The sequence below is a fragment of the Moschus berezovskii genome, chromosome 6 (assembly GCF_049115385.1).
Source record: "Moschus berezovskii isolate FMDL1 chromosome 6, NW_MosBer_1.0, whole genome shotgun sequence".
Lineage (NCBI taxonomy): Eukaryota > Metazoa > Chordata > Mammalia > Artiodactyla > Moschidae > Moschus > Moschus berezovskii.
Window position 1 is genome coordinate 99,836,435 of NC_142465.1, and position 22,525 is coordinate 99,858,959.

The 22,525-nt window shown below is 37.3% G+C and overlaps 1 protein-coding gene across 2 annotated transcripts in view; it reads left to right on the forward strand.

The window, feature by feature from the left end:
- Positions 1-22,525, forward strand: part of RERG (RAS like estrogen regulated growth inhibitor) — a 147,175-nt gene that overhangs the window by 116,721 nt on the left and 7,929 nt on the right. The window contains exon 3 of one of the 2 annotated variants that reach the window (XM_055395486.2): positions 13,539-13,595. The exons of the other annotated variant lie outside the window; for it this stretch is intronic. Coding sequence (XP_055251461.1) covers positions 13,539-13,595 — 57 coding nt within the window. The remainder of the gene's footprint in view (positions 1-13,538; positions 13,596-22,525) is intronic. 2 annotated transcript variants of the gene reach the window in all.

The following is a 22,525-nucleotide window of genomic DNA, read 5'->3' on the forward strand; positions in this document are numbered from 1 at the left end:
CCTTTCCTTACCATTCCATAGCAAAATAGGTCAATTTTCAAGACTTGAAATGCACTGAAGCTAGACTCTGTAGCTAGGTTTCCAGATACAAAAGCATCTCTAATAATTCTTGAAGATTACACCATTTATCTTTAAGAATTTCCCTGCATAGAGAAGTGACATTAATTTTGTAACTCTTTCTCAAAGTGATATTTTTGTCAGGATGCAGGACAAGTCAAAATTTTCAGGCTTAAACAAATAATAATTTAAAAGCAATACTTAGACCCCCATCTGGAACCAATTTACTTCTCATCTGAACTTCTGGCATTATAAAGCACCCACTTTTATATTGCATTAATTTTAAATTTCCATTAAATTGCTCAATTTCCATGTTTTTATGGGGCTTCAATTTTTTTATTTCAGTTTATTTTGACCATCACAGGAAATGGAGCGGGAGTAGAGGATTGGGGGTGGTACTGCTTCAGAAGCTATACGAACAAATTTTTGTCCTCTGACTTGATCTGTTCAGTTTTTTAGTTCGGCTAGAAATTTGAGGAGTTGACATGGAGAAGAACATAGGAAGTGAAAAAGTTCACCGTTAAGATGAGACTGAAGATAGAGTTCTGTGCTCAGTCCTGTTTTTATTTTAAACTTTCTACATGGGGCATCTTAACCATGCCCATTGCATTTGCAAATCCCTAGATCATTCTAGCGGAGAAGGCAATGGCAAGCCACTCCAGTACTCTTGCCTAGAAAATCCCATGGATGGAGGAGCCTGGTAGGCTGCAGTCCATGGGGTAGCTAAGGGTTGGACACGACTGAGCGACTTCACTTTCACACATTGGAGAAGGAAATGGCAACCCACTCCAGTGTTCTTGCCTGGAGAATCCCAGGGATGGGGGAGCCTGGTGGGCTTCCGTCTATGGGGTCACACAGAGTCGGACACGACTGAAGTGACTTAGCAGCAGCAGCAGATCATTCTAGCAGTGATCAGTTCTGTTCAGCTTCATGCTGTGATGTCAGCTGCCTGTGGGACAATGCTTACCTGTGACTGGGATATGACGGGTATTTAATAGATATACATTGAATGTATGATAGATCAGTGAATGAATGAAAGGATATAAGATGGATGGATGGATGGAAGGAGAGATAGTACTTCTCTACCAGGATATTGTCATTAATGTCTCATGTTCAAGTTCAATCTCACCTGCTTTTAACTGATTTTTTCATTATATTCTGCCTCAGAGAATAATGCTACTCCTATACTTTTATTCCACATGCACCAGTCCCTCTATCACTCTCTACAGCTAGTCAGTGAACAGTTTCTGTAGGTAATCAGCTCAAATTAAGCCACCTTTCTCCTCAGAATCTGTGTGCCCATAGACTTCAGAGTCAAATTCAAGCTCTTCAATGTGGTGTATAAGCTCCTTCATAGACTGGTCTCTGAAGAACCCCACAAACTACCCCCTACATAGTTCCACCCACATACCGCTCAACCTACCCTGAACCACTTGCACTCCTAAACCAACCAGAGTCTCCCATGTCTAGGCCTTTGAGCATGATGCTCTTTGCTTACAGTTCTCTCCCTAAGTTAGCAAACTTTCAATTCATCCAAGACTCAGCTCTCAATTTAGGTCTAATATGAAGTCACTGCGAAGATCTTGCTTAGAGAATCCTCTCAATCTTGCTTTCTTTCATGTCTAGCACAGTGATCAATAAATATTTAAAGATCAAATAAATGTGTTTAAAACTTGTATCTGTGGGGAGGAGAGAAAGACTTAATGAGACAACCAGATGGAGAAGCATTTGAAAATTACTAAATTTAGATATCAGTAATTCTATCTGAAATCTGAATTCTGTGTATACATTCCTTGCTCTGAACCCCTCTGTAAGATATGCATCTCATATGATAAAACAGAATATATAAATGTGTATAACTAAACCACTTTGCTGTGCAGCAAAAATTAACACAACATTATAAATCAACTATACTCCAATAAAATTTACAAAAATTTCCTGGTGCTTTTTTGAATCTCATTTCCAGTCCAGCCTAGTCCCATCCCTTTTCAGTTAAACTTTTCAGTTCAGAAAGCGCTTTTAGCCCCTTTGACTAGGGGTCCTAACATTCCAAAGTGCCATAATCTTGGTTTCAACCATCACTTGCAACTGTTAAGCCCAGACTTCAAAGAAGTATGCTGGCACCCAAAGGTCTTTCTAGATCAAGTCTCTCTGCTGAGATTTGTAGTTTTCTCCTCGATTTGAGGCACAGTGGCCCTTGTTTCTTGGGGGAGGTTAGTGTAATCATAGAAAGAGAAGACTGCTAAAAGGAAGAACATGAACCTTGGGTTGGTGGTTCAAGAGAGACCCAGGAGTAAGGTACAGAAGTATCAGATCCAGGGGGATGGGGGTGGGGAGAATAGGGAAATTTGATTTGGAAGCTTAATTTGACAGGAGGATGATAGAAGTCCAGGTGAGGGAGGAAAAAGATAAAACTGAACTTCCTCTTACCTTTTAGCCAAACCCCATCCATCTTGAAGATGGAACAGAAGCAATCACAGGATTGACAATTTATCCATATTACTCCAATTTTGTCTCTTACACTTTCCATTCTGGAAAGCACAAGGCTTTCTCCCTTTGAGGCACTTAAGTTGGTTAAACTCACCTCAGTCTGTCCTCCCTTCTTTTAACTGGGCATCATAATAGGACTCAAATTAGATAGTACTCTAGCCGCATGTCTTTTGATTTTTCCTGGAATATGCAAAAATACAAATTCTCAGCTTCTCAAAAATAGGACCTGCATCTTATTTTCTGTGCTGTCCTCTTTGCTGCCTACCATGTTCCCTGACATCCCATTTGTGTTACTGAAAGAAGGAACTTGTTAATGACAGAGGAAATGAGTAAGAAAACAGTTGTTTATCACATACTAATTTATGTCTGTATCATTACATACCTATTTTTTCCCCTTTGATGCATCTTTTAAAGACCTTTTCAAGAGAAAAACAAAAATCTTTTTTATGTAAAAGTTTCCTTCTTGCATCTTGAAATTCATATTCTCTTTCTCTGTTGCCATGGTTTCTGGTCATGGATATTCCCTCCACTCTGGATGAAGAAATCTAGTAAAAAAATGCACTTTTCAAAGCATGCTTCTTCATCAGATCTAAGCTCATAGGGAAAACAATTTAAACCATTCAGAATTAAATCATATTCATAGAAATATTAAAATATAATGGTAAATATTGGAAATTAGAAAAAGCATGCATTTTAGAGTAAATGAACCTGGTTCAATCCAGTTCTGTCACTTGCCTGCTCTGCAAAACAGACATGTTTATTACTTTTCAGTTCAGGTCTCTTATGTGTAAAATAGAAACATTAATTCCTACTTTTGAGAGCGCTTATGAGAAATAAATAAGCTTGTAGTCAATATTCAGTATAAACTCCCTTTTGGGAGTTACCATTCCAGAAATCCCATTAGTGTCTTTATTTAAATAATAGCTAAAATCTACTTAACGGTGTTCCTAAAAGTATATATACTTTAATCCAACAGCTCATATAGTTATTAAAAGGGTACTGAGTTCTACAAAATTAATTTATTCAGCAATAAACTATCTACCCAGATCTAGAGTAGAACTCAACCTACTTTTGTAAATAAGCTCATTTTTATTCCTCTGAAGCTTATGACTACTGAAGGTTTGGAGTTAAACTTAGGACTGATGGTAGTATGAAGTCTAGCTCAGTGGTTCCCTCTGGCCCAAGAGAAGGGACGTGGTGGGTCTCGAGGTTGACCAATCAGATTTTCAATAGACATCTGAACTAGGCATTGAACCTAAGAAGTGATGCCTTATAGTCAATGGAAGTTCCACTGTAAAGAAGATTCTTGCAGATAATAAAAGCACACTAGAGTACTGACTTGAGTACAGTAGTAATATGGGGGTCAAATAATTGATCCAGATTTTAATTGTTTCCTCATTCATCTCTTTAAATTTTATTGAGCACATATTATGTATCAGGCAGTATTCCAGCCCCAGGAGACAAAGGGGAACAAGGCTTAATCTCTGACCTCAGATTATTCACAATTTGTAAGACATACTGGAATATAAGTGAATATTTTGTATGGCAGTTGTGCACATTCTATAATAGAGAAGAAACAAATGATCATTTCACATCACCATGGGCAGTGATTATGGCTTGGGAAAGTCAAGGAAAACTTGAAAGAGAAAGTGGTACTTCACTAGTTACTATAAATAGAAATGCTCTGGTGAGCAACTATCTATGAGTTCATTGCTTTCTAAATACATATTTCAATATCCCTTTCTTTGATTTAGTTCCATTCTGGGTTACCTACATAATATGCTTACTATGCTTATATGTTTTAGCTTCTTTGGGCTTTCCAGGTTGCAAAATTTTAAAAAAGGACCAGCCTGATATCATTTATGTGCCATGCTGAGTTGCTCAGTCATGTCTGACTCTTTTGTGGCCCCATGGACTGTAGTCTACCAGGTTCCTCTCTCTGTGGGGATTCTGCAGGCCAGAATACTGCAGTGGGTTGCCATGCCCTTTTCCATATGATCTTCCCAACCCAAGGATCAAACCCAAGTCACCCACATTTCAGGCAGATTCTTTACCATCAGACCCACCAGGAAAGCTCAAGAATACTGGAGTGGGTAGACTATCCCTTCTCCAGGGGATCTTCCTAACCCAGGAATCAAACTGGGGTCTCCTGCATTGCAGGAGCATTCTTTACAAGCTGAGCTACCAGGGAAGCCCTGAAATCATTTACGGAACACTCAGAATAAGTGAGGATCTCCGCATTGTATGTAAAATTGTAATAAATAGACAGGTGGCAAAGGGGGTGACAGGATGAGATGATTGAATGGCATCATTGACTCAATGGACATGAATTTCAGCAAATTCCAGGAGACAGTGAAGGACAGGGAAGCCTAGCATGCTCAGTCCATGCTGCAAAGAGTTGGACCCGACTGAGTGACTGAACAACAAAAACAACAAACAACCACATTCAGATGAAGCGAAGTATACCATGAAGGTGATTGCATTGTCTGTGTGTTAGCACATCATGGATTACAGAATGAAAAGAGTGCATCACTGCTTCATATGGAAGCAAAAAAAGAAGCCCAGGAATGTTCAGAAGCACGTGTCTAGAAACTCACTTTTTTCTAGAGACACTTCAAGCCTTTATTTTCACCACAGTTTTGTTCCCTTTTTTGTCACAAAAGCAGTGTTAGGTAACTAAAGAATATATTTTCTTCAAAATGGAACCTATATGTAAAATGCATACAACTTTCTGCCAGAAATTTCTCAAATTAAGAGTTTGGTAACAAAAGAGGAGGACGCCAATAAGACTTTCCAGTGGCAAATTCCTCATCTGTATTAAAAAAAAGAGAAGACGGAGCATCCACTGAACGGATGAGGGCGACACACTGGAAGAATGTGGCTCCTGGTGTCACAGGAGTTGGCACATATTTCAGGAAGGAATGTAAATAATCTGAGCTTCAGTTTCTTCTGTGAAGTACACACATACCTATTTATAGGTGCATCTATATGCATAGTCACATACTATACTGTATGCATTCCACGCTACGGAGCAATGAAGAGTAAAGATACACATGTAAAGATATAGCACAGCACCGACCTGAGAGCACGCAATCAATAAATAAAACTTGATAACAATATGGACAAAAACTGCACTATTGTTTGACTATTTTCCCATTATAATCTTCATGATATTAGATTGATGTTGTGCTTAGTAGAGTGAGAAAACAATTCCCAAGTGGTATTGAATTCTTTCATCCTTTTCCATTAGTTTTCAAATACTTGACTTATTGTGATATCTTCCGTATAGATCATAAAATTCAAACTGAAGGCAATTTAGTATTCATTTTTGCCACCCATTTAATCTTGGTAATCACCATTTCTTCTCACTTTTGCTGGCCAAGTGGTTACATTGTAAGTAGTGTGTCGAAGTGCAGAGGAGGAGGAAGACAAGAGACAGTCTCTCTTCTATGCATTACAATATTGAGAAGTTTCACATTTAGAATACTGCACAAGTTTTTATAATGTCTTTTCATGGTTTTTAATTTTTTATATTCATTTAAACACTGAAAAAATTCGTTGCAAAAAAATAGAAAAAATAATTCAGATAACAAGTGGTAAATATACTTACAGAATGGACTCTGATTGTGCTAATATTGCCCATATTTCCTTTCTTTTCCTATAACAAAATTTTTAGTTTTTCACAGAATGATTAAAATTCTTTGTGATATAATTGTTCTAAATTTAGTAGACTCTTGTAGTAAGTCATTTAAAATTATTTAAAAGTTACCTGGTTTTACAATTTGGAAGTAAATATATTTTTTAATGAAAGTCCTGCAGGTTACAAATAAAAACCACATACATCACTTAATATATATTATTCATAATAATTTTTCATTATGACATGAATAAACGAGATAATAAGCACCATCTTAGCATATATATGACGTCAAGGATTTTCACTCAGTGTGTTACCAGGATCAATGGCAAGTTCAAAAGTTATCCAAAATGGCAGGTGAAAATTAGTATTCCTTGAAGTACTCTCAATTGAAGCAGAAATTCTTTACCTATCCTAAAAATTCTGACCTAGCCATTTAAAATACTTTTCAGCTGAATTCTGTTCTTCAAACAATCAATTGCTCAAAATTCTATAAGCACATGGTAACTTTCCTATAATAAATGCTTATTGTTATATACTGCTGAGTTTTGAAATATATTTGTTACATGGCACTTGCTAATTGATAAAGGAAAGCTTTCAGAAAGGAGGTTATATTTGGGTTAGAGTTTGAAGGATGATTAGGATTTCACTAGTTGGATAAATACTTACAAGGCACCAGTAACAATGTGATTAGAAGCATTAAGAGGTGAATTTGTATGATGTTCAGTTCAGTTCAGTCGCTCAGTCATGTCCGACTCTTTGCGACCCCATGAACCACAGCACGCCAGGCCTCCCTGTCCATCACCAACTCCTGGAGTTCACTCAAACTCGCGTCCATCGAGTCGCTGATACCATCCAGCTATCTCATTCTCTGTCGTCCCCGTCTCCTCCCACCCCCAATCCCTCCCAGCATCAGAGTCTTTTCCAGTGAGTCAACTCATCGCATGAGGTGGCCAAAGTATTGGAGTTTCAGCTTTAGCATCAGCCCTTCCAATGAACACCCAGGATTGATCTCCTCTAGAATGGACTGGTTGGATCTCCTTGCAGTCCAAGGGACTCTCAAGAGTCTTCTCTAGCACCACAATTCAAAAGCATCAATTCTTCGGCGATCAGCTTTCTTCACAGTCCAACTCTCACATCCATACACAGGAAAAACCATAGCCTTGACTAGACGGACCTTTGTTGGCAAAGTAACGTCTCTACTTTTTAATATGCTATCTAGGTTGGTCATAACTTTCCTTCTAAGGAGTAACCATCTTTTAATTTCATGGCTGCAATCAGCATCTGTAGTGATTTTGGAGCCCAAAAAAATAAAGTCTGACACTGTTTCCACTGTTTCCCCATCTATTTCCCATGAAGTGATGGGACCAGATGCCATGATCTTTGTTTTCTGAATGTTGAGCTTCAAGCCAACCTTTTCACTCTCCTCTTTCACTTTCATCAAGAGGCTTTTGAGTTCCTCTTCACTTTCTTCCAGAAGGGTGGTGTCATCTGCATATCTGAGGTTATTGATATTTCTCCCAGCAATCTTGATTCCAGCTTGTGCTTCTTCCAGCCCAGCGTTCCTCGTGATGTACTCTGCATATAAGTTAGTTTAGTGCAATCAGTCTCCTGGAGTGATGTAAGGAGTGCTATGAAAGTGACTGAAATTCATGTTGCAGAGGAGATGAGAGTGAGGATCCAGGAGCTACAGGGTGATGCTCTTATCCTTTTATTATTCATGAGTAAGCCAGACTTTGGAGAGGACAAGTAATTGGCAACTGCTTTAACTGAGAACACATTCAATACATATCCATAAAGAGATAAAAGTTCCTTTCAGACAAAAAGACTAGATTTTTAATAATAAGAATACATCTTTAAGAGAATATAGAAATGACAATGATCACAAATATTTAGTGGGTTGAGTACACCTAAGTGTCTTATGAAACAATTGTATCAGATACCTTGTTAATTAGGCAATTTCATGATTGTATAAGTGAAAAATAATGATATAACAGGACTTTATTTTTAAAGAATATGAGCTCAAAAAGTAACCTTTGAAAGTTCTTTCTGATTGTCTTTTGAGTATATCTCTTGACTATTTTTAAAGTGGAAGAATATCATGGGTGTTAGTTTTCATTTACTTTGAAAAGTTCATTTCTTTTTAAAAGCTAGTTTATTGTGCAGATTATATCCGGTCATTTTTCATTTAAAAATATTATTCTAATCCTTAAAGTTGGTACTTCTGATGTCTGCCTCTTTGTGATAATGACATCAGGAATTATTTTGAATAACTGGTCCAGCCTTGTTAACCTTTAGAAATAGTTTGACTATTTTAATGTAGAAATTTTGCCTGCTAGCTCTTGCTTTTAAACAGAATTTTTATCCTATTTATTTGTTACCTTGATGTCACTTTTAATAATATTTCTTTGGATCAAATTCTACTTAGTGAATTTTCCATTTCATTGGAAACTAGCTTTCATTGATAATTATGAAATTTAGTGCCAGGAATACCAAAACTAAACCACATGTAAAGAATTACTCAAGTAGGTTATAATTTAGGCAAAATGAGGAAAATGTTACTCTCTAAATTAAAGATTTTTTACTTATTTAATGGAAAGGTATGGGTTTTCAAGGCAATGGGAAGAAAACAAGGTATTTTATAATACAGAGACTTACTTGTAACTAATCAAATATATCAAACCTTAAAATTTAGAAAAAAACAAAACCATATGTCAGACTCTTAGTGGAAGTAATTATTATCAATATCACCATTTTACATCAAAAGACCTTTGCTCGGGATTGTTGGAATGGAAACCACAGAATATTTAAAAGATAATTAGATCAATTTTATGGTTTTAATAAACTTTAAGAAATGTAATTTGTATAAGCATCATAAAATAGACATTTCAGCTTGTATATTTACATGACATTTTAGGAAAACATTATAGCATGGTTCTGCTATGAAATCTCTTGGGTTAATTTTTCTGCTTATCTCTCGATGCCTGGTTATTACTTAAATATTAAGAAGAGTGAATGTTGGATTGATACAACTTTTTTCTTCTATTCAGCAAGTATTAGTATTTTTAAGTCTCCATGTGCTAGACACTAGAAAATAGTGATGAACAAAGTAGATCCCATGCCTTCATGAAATATACATTCTAGAGAAGGAATCAAGTAAAATGATAACAATAACGATAATAACAAAGAAGCATTTTAGTTGTTTTAATTATTAGTAGTAGCGGTGAGGGCAGTGATGGTGGTGATGTTGATGGTAGATTTATGGAAGGGGAGGGCATGACTGAAGGAAATAATCTAATCAGCTTTGCTCACTATTGCTCATTCTACTTTTGCCATACTGGCTTGCTTAATGTTCCTTGAGCACATCAAGTGCATATTCCGTAAGACCTTTGCAATGGCTGTTCCCTCTTTTTGAAATACTATTCCCCCAACATATATTCCCTTATCTCTTTCTTCTATCACCTTCTCAGCAAGAATTATCCTGGTTCAGTTCAGTTCAGTCGCTCAGTCATGTCCGACTCTCCGCGACCCCATGAATCACAGCATGCCAGGCCTCCCTGTCCATCACCAACTCCCGGTGTTCACTCAAACTCATGTCCACAGAGTCGGTGATGCCATCCAGCCATCTCATTCTTGGTCGTCCCCTTCTCCTCCTGCCCCCAACCTTTCCCAGCATCAGAGTCTTTTCCAGTGAGTCAACTCGTCACATGAGGTGACCAAAGTATTGCAGTTTCAGCTTTAGCATCAGTCCTTCCAATGAACACCCAGGATCGATCTCCTTTAGAATGGACTGGTTGGATCTCCTTGCAGTCCAAGGGACTCTCAAGAGTCTTCTCCAGCACCACAGTTCAAAAGCATCAATTCTTTGGCAATCAGCTTTCTTCACAGTCCAACTCTCACATCTATACATGACCACTGGAAAAAACCATAGCCTTGACTAGATGGACCTTTGTTGGCAAAGTAATGTCTCTGCTTTTTAATATGCTATCAAGGTTGGTCATAACTTTCCTTCCAAGGAGTAAGAGTCTTTTAATTTCATGGCTGCAGTCAGCATCTGCAATGATTTTGGAGCCCAGAAAAATAAAGTCTGACACTGTTTCCACTGTTTTTCCATCTATTTCCCATGAAGTGATGGGGCCAGATGCCATGATCTTTGTTTTCTGAATGTTGAGCTTATTATCCTGGTTACACAGTCTTAAATAGCAACTCGCACACCTTCATCTCCCAATGTGGAATCCCCCTTAATTTACTCTTCTTCTTTCATCCCTTAGCACTTATCACCTCTAACAGACTATATAATTTATTTATTTTTTTAATCTGTCTCCTAGTAGAATATAAGCTTGGTATGTTCAAAAATCTTTGTCTCAATTGTTACTGGATTATTTGTTGTTGTTGTTCGATCCCTAAGTCACGTCCAACTTCTTGGGACGCATCCCACCTTGGACTGCAGAAAACCAGGCTCCCCAGTCCTACACTGTCTCATGGAGTTTGCTCAGATTCATAGCCATTGAGTCGGTGATGTTCTCTAACAATCTTGTCCTCTGCTGCCCTCTTCTCCTTTTGTCTATTGTGTGTTAAATACCTATCATGTGTTATGCAGGCTTCCTAGGTGGCTCAGTGGAAAGAATTCACCTGGCAATTCAGGAGACCCAGGAGATGGGGGTTCAATCCCTGTGTCAAGAAGATTCCCTAGAGAAGGAAATGGCAAACCACTCCAGTATTCTTGCCTGAAAAATTCCATGGACAGAGGAGCCTGGTGGGCTGCAGCCCATAGGGTTGCAAAGAGTCAGACTTGACTAACTGAGAACACACACAATATGAAAAATATATTTATAGAACCAAAAACTAAAATCATTCAAGAACCACAGCACTTTAGAATTGTTCTGTCTCTACCAATCTGCAGCTTCTAGAAGTATTTCCATAACTACACAGGGCACTAATAGATTCTTAACTAAGATCTAGACATTTAAAAGTGATTTAGTTCTATTCAGTATTCTAGGTTTTGAAAGGTAATGACATGTCTAAAATATTTTAGAAAGATATCTTTGAGAAATTATTAAAGTTTAAATGGTCTAGGAACTAGGGTACTTCAAACTTCAGTTGTATGAGAAATTTTGTTAATTATAATAGATCATGGCTTAAAGATGCCAGATAAATGAATTTTGCTAGGTCACAAACTTTCAAGCTAAAACTCCATATTCCAACAAAAACGTGAAATGCTTTGAATACTGCAGGCAGTTATGTTTACTAACACTGACAATTAAAAAGCAGAAAAATTCTGTCTAGAGCTTTCTACTTCTTACATGCAAAAAAAGTTTTAAATGACTCAGTCTCAAGAGAGTGAATGGTGACAGACTCTGCAAATTGAAGATAAAACCACAAGTACATGCACTGTGGGAAGTACCATAGGGTCAGTGGCCTTGCTACTTTTGGCACTGCAAATATTTTGGCTCAAATCCAGCCTCACACTCTGTAATTAGAAAGAACATTGCAGCTTTCGGTCTACAGCCAAGCCACGTATCCTTGTGGTCTGTCTCATGAAGTTTTCATTGCTATTTGCACTGCAATCTCTCATATAGGCCACTGTGGTAGGGAATATATACCTCTGTTGATTCTTAACAGAGGCAGTAGGAAGAGGAAAGACTGACAGTGCCTTTCAATTAAATAGTCTTGTTTCTCCAAGGAGTATCTTTAGAATACTACATTTCAGTAAAAATAAAACTGCCCTAATAGATATTCTTAAAATAATGTAATTTCAGTAAACACTGATTTTTTAGTTAGGGTCAATGAGATCCCAGGAAGACCATGAGGGTAGTCAAAGGGCTAGTGAGCCTGCTGAAATTATATACTAGACTGTGTGTATATACATTTTTCCAGGGAAAGACTCCAAAGCTTTCATTCTAAAGTATCAGTGATGCTCTCCTCCAAAAAAACATTTTTTCGTAGATTAAAAACCATTGTTTTCAACTATAATACAAGTCTAAGGAATGTCCAGCATTTGTCCCATCAGTTTTTGAAGGACAATAGAATCCACCTCTCGGCATCACTCTTTGTCTGACTCATCTTCTAGTTAAGTATTAGCCAGATGGCCTCGGCCTTAAAATCAGTTTTAGACAATGGAGAAATTACAGATTTTGGAAATAGCCTTTTTGGAGTCACATCCTGGCTCAGCCACTAACTGGACAGATGATCTTAGTTAAATCAGTTAACCTCTCAGAGCCTCAGTTTCCTTATCTGAAAAATGGGGTCAATCCTAGTACCTGCCTCATAGGGATGAAGTACTGGTCGAGGAGATCATGGAAGTGAGGTGCTTAGCATAATTCCGGATCCTGATTCTTTTTATAACTACCTCATCAGCTTTCGGAGAAGGCAATGGCAAGCCACTCCAGTACCTTGCCTAGAAAATCCCATGGATGGCAGAGCCTGGCTGGCTGCAGTCCATGGGGTTGCTACCAGTCAGACTTGACTGAGTGACTTCACTTTCACTTTCACACATTGGAGAAGGAAATGGCAACCCACTCCAGTGTTCTTGCCTGGAGAATCCCAGGGAAGGGGGAGCCTGGTGGGCTTCCATCTATGGGGTCACACAGAGTCGGACACGACTGAAGTGACTTAGCAGCAGCAGCAGCAGCAGCAGCAGCTTTACTTTTGATGGGCTTTAATGATTCATTAATAAAATCCTTAATTTTGAATATTTTTATAATACAAATGGGGCTTCCCTGGTGGCTCAGTGGTAAAGAATCTGTTTGCAATGCAGGAGATCTAGGTTCAATCCCTGGGTCAGGAAGATCCCCTGGAGGAAGCTATGGCAACCCACTCTAGTACTGTTGCCTAGAGAATCCCATGGACAGAGGAGCCTGGAACGGGACAGTCCATAGGGTCGCATAAAGAGTCAGATATGACTGAAGCGATTAAACAGAAGCAGCAGTCTAATACAAGTATCTTTTCATTACAGTAAAAATAATCACATTTTAACTGACCTGTATCAATCATTATCAGTATTCAAACTTTAGACACCAGTATTGTGATGCTTTATGGTTGAATTCATTGTTTTGCTAAAAATTGAGTATGTGTGCATTTTCATGTTGTGATGTTTTCAACTTCAGGATTCAAGGGAAAAAAATCTAAGCTGTTCATTAAGGTACAACAAACCATTAAAACATTATACCAATTTTTAGGCCACAATATTAAATTTTTAAATATTTTAATAAACATAAATAGATATATTGAGTTAATTGGCAAGGAACCATAAAACAAATATAGTTTTATGGGCTATTCCTCTTTCTGGAGGAGGGTTAAAAGCTATTAAGAAAATTAACAAATTTGATTGAAATGTTGTTCTTTTTTCCCACAGCTCTTGTAGTGAGATTTTTGACCAAACGGTTCATCTGGGAATATGATCCCACCCTCGGTAGGTCAAATTTTGTTTCATCCTCCTCTCCAATCAAAGTTTTGACCTGAAAGAGAGAATGACATTTTCTGTTGCAACATTTTTAAGCATCTTGCAGCTGTTTGAGAAGTGCTTTATCAAATCACGCAGAGTCCTGTAAGAAGATGGATGTGTGTTGTATGCTGTCTATGCTTAGAACTCTGCAGGATTTTAATGCATAGGTGAAGAAATCAGGTCAAACCGGAGACAAGAAGGAAATGTGTACTATGTGATGCTCTTCCATCAGGAAATGTAGCTCATTCTAGTGGGAGAAAGAGGATTCAATGGATGTGGCTAATTAGGTATGGGAGAGAAGGGCATGGGGAGAAGAGAATAATAGTAATATAAAGCTTGTGAATTCTTGTTTTGGGAAAATGTATAAATAAACTATGTTTTTCCCCCCTCTTCTCTCCAATGAATCCGATTTAAGCCTATTTAAAATGTAAAAAAAGAAGCAAAAGTTGATATCTGTAGATCTCAAAAGTAGCAATAATATTGATGGATGAAGCATTCATCAACTGTATTTTTTGTAGTCCAGAGCAGAGTCCTTATTGGTAATCTAGTTCTGATCTTCAAAATAACACAGAAAGTCCATGGGTTTCAAATTGAGCTGAAGTTTGACTCTGAATTAAGCCTTTGAATTTTTGTTTGTTATGATTTGGGACCCTAGTTGGTTTTGTAAAGGTCAACATCATTGTAATCCAGAGGAAGAAGGAAAGGCATACATCATTTTATTACCAAGCACAGTGTCCCAGACCAAGCTGGCCTTACTCAGAATGATGAAATGGGCAAAGATGATTCCCAGTTTCTTTTCTGTTTTTGAGTTTGTTACTACAAGTTTACACCATCCAGCTTAAAAGGGGGCTTTCTTTAATTTGCTTTCACTCATTCATCCCACAAATATGTATTAAATGCTTCCTATGAGTTAGATGATTCTAGGTGCTGAGGATAAACCAAAAGGCAGAAGGGGAAAACATGGGCTTTGTTAAACTTACAGTTTAGTGAAGAGAGAACAGTCGGTAAATAAATATATGTCAAATAGTGATAAGCACCATGAAGGGAAACTGAACAGGAAAGGGGATAGAGAGTAATCTTATATTTTATCTAATTTCTAACTTTTTAATCTATAGAGTTCATTGTAGTGAGAAGTACAAGGTGAAGATGCAACATTTTTCCCAAAGAGTTGACCAACTGTCCTCCTATGACTTACTAAATTATCTCCACCTTTCCCCACTACTTTCAATTCTGCCTTTTAAAAATACATGGAGTCATGTACACAAGGATGCAATTCTAGATTTGGTTTTCACATCCAATGCCAGTACCACACTCTTGATAATTGTATGTTCCTTAGGACATGTTGATACTCAGTAGAGAAAGCCTTTCTTCTTTACTTTTTGAACAAAATTATCTTGACTCCTATCTCTAGTTTATTCTTCCAGGTCAATTTTTAAAACTATATCATAGCATGAAATAATTTTCATTAGAATTGCATTAAAATTATACATTCCTTTGAGAAGATTCACAGCTTATGATATTCATTCTTTTAATCTAAGAGAATAGCATGTCTCTACATTTATTAGTCTTCTCTGGTTTTGCTTTTAAATAAAAGGTTTTTCAACATCAATAATTTTTGACATGGTTTTAATATAGCCACAATTTAATCTTAAGATGATGTATTTGTATCTAAAACACTGTACTTGGTTTGAAAAAAATCATTATCTATTGTTTACCCCATCTCTGTGAATACTTACTCTCCTCTTATAATTTTATTACTTATATAAGCTTTATAAATATTATAGCCCCTGAGAACCTTAATGATTTATGGGAGTTTAATGGAAAAATACTAATTTTATTTATCTATACCTGTACAACTCAACAAAAGATGAAGCTTCTAAAAGATGATCTTAAAAATTTTTGAATGCTGTCTGAGACTTGTTCCGGTAACCAACGTTGCTTTTTAATTAGTCTTAGGTCAATCATTTTCCCTTTGGTTTTATTCCTTCTGAAAAACAAATGCTATTAATAGAAATCTCCTGCACCAGTTATTTGTACCATGGGCTTCCTTCACTATGAATAATGAAACTTTATTGAGTGACCTTGTACTGTTCTGCTCCACAAGAATTGCAGCTGCTAGGCAACAAGCGGGCTCATCTGACTTCAGGCGTATCAGATAGATGACTCACTCCCAGGTGAGGCTTTCATTCAGTCACCCTGGAAACTGGATGTGTATGTGTGTGTGTACACTCATATACAAGAACTCATTAATGTTCTAGCCTACAGGAGTTCCAATCCATTTGATTCAAAATGAACCAAGCATTTCCTGGGCATGTGTACATGTGTGCTAATTCACATCTGTCATGTCCTACTCTTTTTGACGCTGTGGACTGTAGCCTGCCAGGTTCCTCTGTTCATGGATTTCCCAAGGAAGAATACTGGGGTGGGTTTCCATGCCCTCCTCCAGGGGATTTTGAGGACCCAAGGATCAAACCTGAGTCTCTTATATCTCCTGCGTAGGCAGGCAGGTTCTCTACCATTAGTGCCACCTGGGAAGCCCTTCCTGGGCATAACTTCATACTATTAGAGAGTTTCAAAAACACCAGCCAAAAGGAAAGCTACCTTTGAAAGCAAAGTAGCTTATTTGTAAAAAAACAGTTTTGAATTCTGAATCAAGAGCCATCCTCAAAAACATGGTGCTGTTTTTCAACCTGTAACAGAATTTTTGCTCCATGAGAAATTGAAGACTGTGAACATCCTTCAGCGTATTAACAGCCCTGGAATATCTACTGCTCTGAGATAATTCTGTAAAGAAATTGTTTGCTAGTATAAGCACAAGTGATTTTCAAACTTTTAGATTTTTTTTTTTTAAGGAGAAGAACTCTCATAGGAATTCCAGTTACGGATGGAGGGCTCAGAAGGTGAGGGAGAATTAAAAATTCTAGTGGCACTTACATTTTCATATAAGAAGGAACTATTTTTAACACCCACGTGTTTTGAAGGATATAATCTAAGGAAAAAAAATCAGTCCTTGACATTGGACAATGTTATTTTTCCTTAAATGTTTCTCATTTCACCATGGACCAGTGAAATCTTTGTCAGAGGTCAGAAGTGGTCTGTGAATTGCATTTAAAAAGTACCTATTCCCAGGTGGTGCTAAAGAATCCACTTGCCAGTACAGGAGACACCAAAGACTCCAATTTGACCCCTGAGTTGGGAAGATCCCCTGGAGAAGGAAATGTCAACTCACTCCAGGATTCTAACCTGGGAAATCCCAGGGATGGAGGAGAAGAGTCAGACATGACTGAGCACATACGCACACACACTCAGACAGGCAGACACACAGACACACATACACTGAAGCCTATAGAATTTGGGACTGGGCTATCTAACCAAGGAAACTCCCTGCATGGTGGAAGTGGCAGCAGTTTTCTGGGTGTGGAACTGCTTCCATGTCCTGTTTAGAGTCCCTAAAAGAACTGAGTCTCTACCTCCCAGTCATATTACCTTCAGAAGATGTTGATCGTGGTAGAGAATACAGACAAAGACTTAGATCATGTACAGTTGTGGTGTGTTTGTGTGCTTGTGTGTGCATGCTCACCTATGTGTGTTGGGGGCAGTTGGAGAGAGAGAGAGAGAGAGGGAAACTGTTACTACTGAGGAGGCACTGGACTCTGTTTGAATGGATTAAGGCTCATCACAAATGAGAGTGGGAAGTGGGAGACATACTGGACCCACTTTTGCTCTGATTTTGTGACTGGTTTTCCCTACCTGAATAACAGTTCCTCTGATTGGAAAAAACTCATACTAAGAAAGAGAGACACTCAAACAAATTGTCTCAACTGAATACTAAAGCAGAGGTGCTTAGCCAGCTCGCAGAACTGGTTAATATTGGCACAGCAAGGAACTTTGAGATTGTCCTTTGGCAAATAAGAAAACAAGTCCAACGAAGTCAGTTTATCCAAGATTACATGGCTATTTTGTGGTTAGATCAGCAATAGAACTCCAGTTACTACAATTCCCACTCTAGCACAAATCAACATTACTAACTGTTGTTGTTGTTGCACTAGCCAAATGTCCATATTAATATGTTGAAATTTGCAAAAGAGCTAAATTAGTAAAAGGATTAATGGTATGAAACATTCCTCTGAGCATCAATTTCTCTTAGTATGCAAAATATAGTTCAGCTTATAAAATGATGTGGAATGCAGGTTTTCAACCATGTATCTCTCATGTACAGTGAACTTGATATATATATTTAATATGCCTAATTCCATCTTGGACTTCCCTGGTGGCTCAGTCAGTAAAGAATCCACCTGCAATGCAGGAGACTGCCTGCAAAGCAGGAGACCCAGATTCAATCCGTGCATCAGGAAGATCCCCTGGAGGAGAAAATGGCAAACTACTCTGTATTCTTGCCTGGAGAACCCCATGAAGAGAGGAGCCTGGCAGGCTACAGTCCAAGAGTCACAAAAAATCTATCACAGCTAAATTACTACCACCACCAGCACCACAATTCCATCTTGAAACTAATGTTGATGTTGTTCAGTCACCAAGTCGTGTCCGACTCTGCAACCCCATGGACTACAGCACACCAGTCTTCCCTGACCCTCACTATCTCCTGGACTTTGTCCAAGTTCATATCCATTGAATTGGTGATGCCAACTGTTGATCTTACAGTATCCAATATTTGGTTCATTTCGAAGTATCTCTTAAACAATCATCCCCTTACCCTTCAAGAAAAAAGACTAAAATGATCATTTTTTTGTGAGTGTGAATGAAAAGTATTTCCATTATCTGTTTTTTCTTAACTTCCTTAACAAAAACTTACACATTTTTTCTTAACTTCCAGAATGAATAGTAGCGTTTCATTCCATTCTAACAGTACTTAGTGCGTTTTTTAGAATTATCTTCAGAAAAGCTAGCACAACGATGTACATTTTGCCTCTGTAAGCAATATTTCCACTGTTTTACATGTAGCCATGAGTTCCTAATGAGAGAGAAGGGATTTAAAGAAAATATTCTTCCAGTGGTGTGAAACCAGTGTTCAGCTTAGATGAAATCACTGCTGCCTCCCGCTGCTCTCTGTGGCCGACATTCCCTCATTTCCTGCCTTTCATCGTTTTCATTGCAGTTAACAAACAGCCAAAGAATCACACAACTTCATACCATTTTCTTTATATTTTATTTCCCCCCTACTGTGGCCTTCTGTGGTTGAAATACGTATCCTATTTAGCATGGAGGCAACTCAGAAAAATGTCCCTGTCTGTCAGACAACTTGTGGTGCAAAGAGATGGACTAAAGCCCAGAACTCTGTTTTCCAGGCTCCAGAGCTGCTGCCAGTCCTTTAAAAGGGAAAGCGGCCCAAAGGTCACGGCAGAACAGTGGAGACAGAAACAAAAAGGGCACGGATCCTGGCATGTGCACCGCCCTCTGGGCTTCTCTTCAGACTGGAGCCCAGAAGATGAAAAGGAAATAATTGAGAGAACACTTAGAAATGAGTAGTGGCTGTCAATGGTATTTTAGAGCATTCAATTATACAAAACAATAATCTCCCATTTAACATAACAGAGGGGAGTGGAATGATCTAGAATTGAGAATCGTACATACCCTGTAAGGATTATGTATTACAAGAGAATGATGATAATGTAAAATACACTTATTAAAATATATTGAACATAATCTCATTTTCCTTTTTTAAAAATTGACAAATAGTGACTTACAAAATCCTATTAATTTCAGGTGTATAACATAGTGATTTGATATTTTATAGATTACACACTATATAAAGTTATTATAAAATATTGGTTATATTCTCTGTGTTGTACAGTTATTTATAATAGCCAAAATAAAGAAGCAACCTAAATGTCCACTGAGAGATGAATGGAGAAAGAAGATGTGAGCTATATACATATACACATGGATAAATGGAATATTGCTCAGCCATGAAAAAAGAATTGAATCTTGCCATTTGCCACATCATCGATGGACCTACTTAGTGAAATAAGTTAGAGACAAATACTATATCCTATCACTTATATGTGGAGTCTAAAAAAATATAAAGCAAACATATCCTCATTTTAAACTTTTATTTTTCAGAAAATACATCTGCAGTGTGCCGTGCCTTTGCGAATGATCACCACATAGGACTGATGGCTAGATTACACTGCTTAGCTAAGCTTCCTTTCTGTGGTTTGTATTTTGAGTAGGAGATTAGATTTACAGCAAAGACTCTGATGCTGGGAAAGGTTGGGGGCAGGAGGAGAAGGGTACGACAGAGAATGAGATGGCTGGATGGCATCACCAACTCTGTGGACATGAGTTTGAGTGATCTCCGGGAGTTGGTGATGGACAGGGAGACCTGGCGTGCGGTGATTCATGGGGTCGCGGAGAGTCGGACACGACTGAGCGACTGAACTGAACTGAACACAAAACTGTGGTCAAGAAAGAACTGTAAAATAGTTGATGAGTTGAAGAAAGAACCATGAGCTAGACAGATAATAGATAATAGGTGGGTAGATCGATTATAGGAAAAAATAAAAGCAATGGCTTACCGGTTACCTGGTAGGACAGAAATTTCTAGATCTATTTACTTGGTTGATTGGTTAGTAACTTGAGTACTTCAGGGGCAAATAATTGAGTTAATACTTAAGTCAATCATGCTACTCTGTTCCTAGCACCATGTCGTGTGTATGTGAAAGTTTTCTATTGCTTCACTTTATTTTTCCTGCATCCCCTATTCTGACACCATTGCTTTCCTCTGTTCCCAAAGGCATATAATCTAATACGGTTGATACTTAGCACAGTGGTTCAAAGTCTAAATTCCCAAAGTCGGTCTTCTGAGCTCCAGTCTTAACTGTACCATATACCACTTAACATCTGTGTGACCTTCGGCAACTTATTAAATGTTGCCGTGCCACAGTTTCTTCACATAAAATCGATCAGATAATATTACATACTTCATGAAATACTTGTAAGGAATAAATAAGTTAACATGAGTAAGGCATTTAGAACAATTTGTGTTCAAAGGGTAAGCAGTATGTGTTAGTTATTACATATTTTTTGAAACAATTCTATATATGCACATATTTTAACTTTCTGTACATTTTATCATGCTATACATCTACCTATAGAGGTACTCATGTGATTTTTCTTTAGTTCTTTAATGTGTTAATTGCACTGATAGTTATAAACACTTTGTATTCCTGAAATAAACTCTACTATTTTGTAATGTATTTTTCTTATTATACTGTTGGATTCAACTGGATATTACTTTTTTAGAATTTTTGAATCTGTTCAAAAATGAAATGAACCTACATTTTTTTTTTTTTTCTTTTTCTCTTCTCTTATTACTTGTCTAACGTTTCTTGTTGGAATTCATGTAGTGGGTAGCTATCCTTTCTTTTTCCCCTAGAACAACTTGTTTAATATTTAATAGAAATCTATAAAGCCAATTGGGTAGTCATTTTTTCTCATAAGAAATCTACAGTTAGCATTTAAATTTCACAGGCTATTGACATAGTTAAATGTCTTATTTCTCATTGTACCAATCTGTGCATTTTTTCCTCAAAGAATTAATCAGGCTTTGAAATTTGTTTGGTATACAGTTCATAACGTTATTTTATTCCTATTTCACCAGAATGTGTAATTACTTCCTATTTTTATGCTCATTTTTGTTTGATTTTACCTTCTCTTTTAATTTACTAGTTAGTTTTCTCTGATCTTTACCTCTCCCCCCACCTACTTTTTTAAATTGTTCAAGTGCCATGCTTTGCTTTTGTTAACCTTATCTAATTTTTTCTGCTATTTTCTCTTTTACTTTTCTCATATCTCCTTGGATTTGCTTTGTTTTCCTCTTCTAATCATTGAGTTGAATAATTTGTTCACTTTTTTCTGTTCTAAATACTTTATTATATCATCATTTGGAATAATACAAGTACATTAACTCCCTCAAACCTGCCTCTGGTCTCTTCCCTCATCTCTACCCTGATATTTTGGTGTTATCTAGAATTGTGGTTCTGAATTGCTTCTGGTATAGTTTTGTCTCTTTGCTTGATTCCATTAGGATCTTGAATTCTGTTTTGCTGATGAGAAGTCCAGTGTCAATCTGAGTCACATGCTTTTGTAGGTGATGGCCTTTTATTTTCCTCTAGGTCTTTTAAAATTTTCCTCTTTGTCATTGATATCTTTACATTTTGTTTTAATAAGTTGAAATTGGGGTTTTTTCCCTTGTGTGTCCTGTCGGTCCTTTTTTAAAACTTGTATTTATTGAAGTATAGTCGATTTTCGATGTGTTAATTTCTGCTGTCTGGCAAAGTGATTCAATTATACATATGTAAACATTCTTTTTCATATTCTTTTCCCATTATGGTTTATCACAGAATATTGACTATAGTTCCCTGTGCTATACAGTATAACCCTGTTATTTATCTATTCTATACTAATAGTCCTTTTAATGTGAAGTCGTTCAATGACTCTAATCCTGGGAAATTCTCAGTTACTATAGCCTCAGCTTCAACTATTTTCCACTCTTCTATGTATTTTATTCTCTTTTTGAGGCTCATTGTATAGGAGAAAATAACATGTCTATTTCTATTATCCATATCTTATATTTTGTTTTCGTATTTCCCTTATTTTTATCACTTACTAGTACTTTCTGGGAGAATGTTTCAACCTGAACTTCATCAGTCAATCGTATATTGAGTGCTTTATGTCATTCGTTTCGTTTTCGTATAGAGCAACACCATTCTAATGCCTGGTTTTCGTTTCATGTCAGAACACTCAGAGCCACCTAGTGGTCCTGTGCTTCCTGACCTCTGACCCCAGCAGAGCTTGTAGATTACTCTGATATTATCTTGAAGTGAAAGTGTTAGTCTCAGTCGGGCCAGACTCTTTGAACCTCTATAGACTCAATAGCC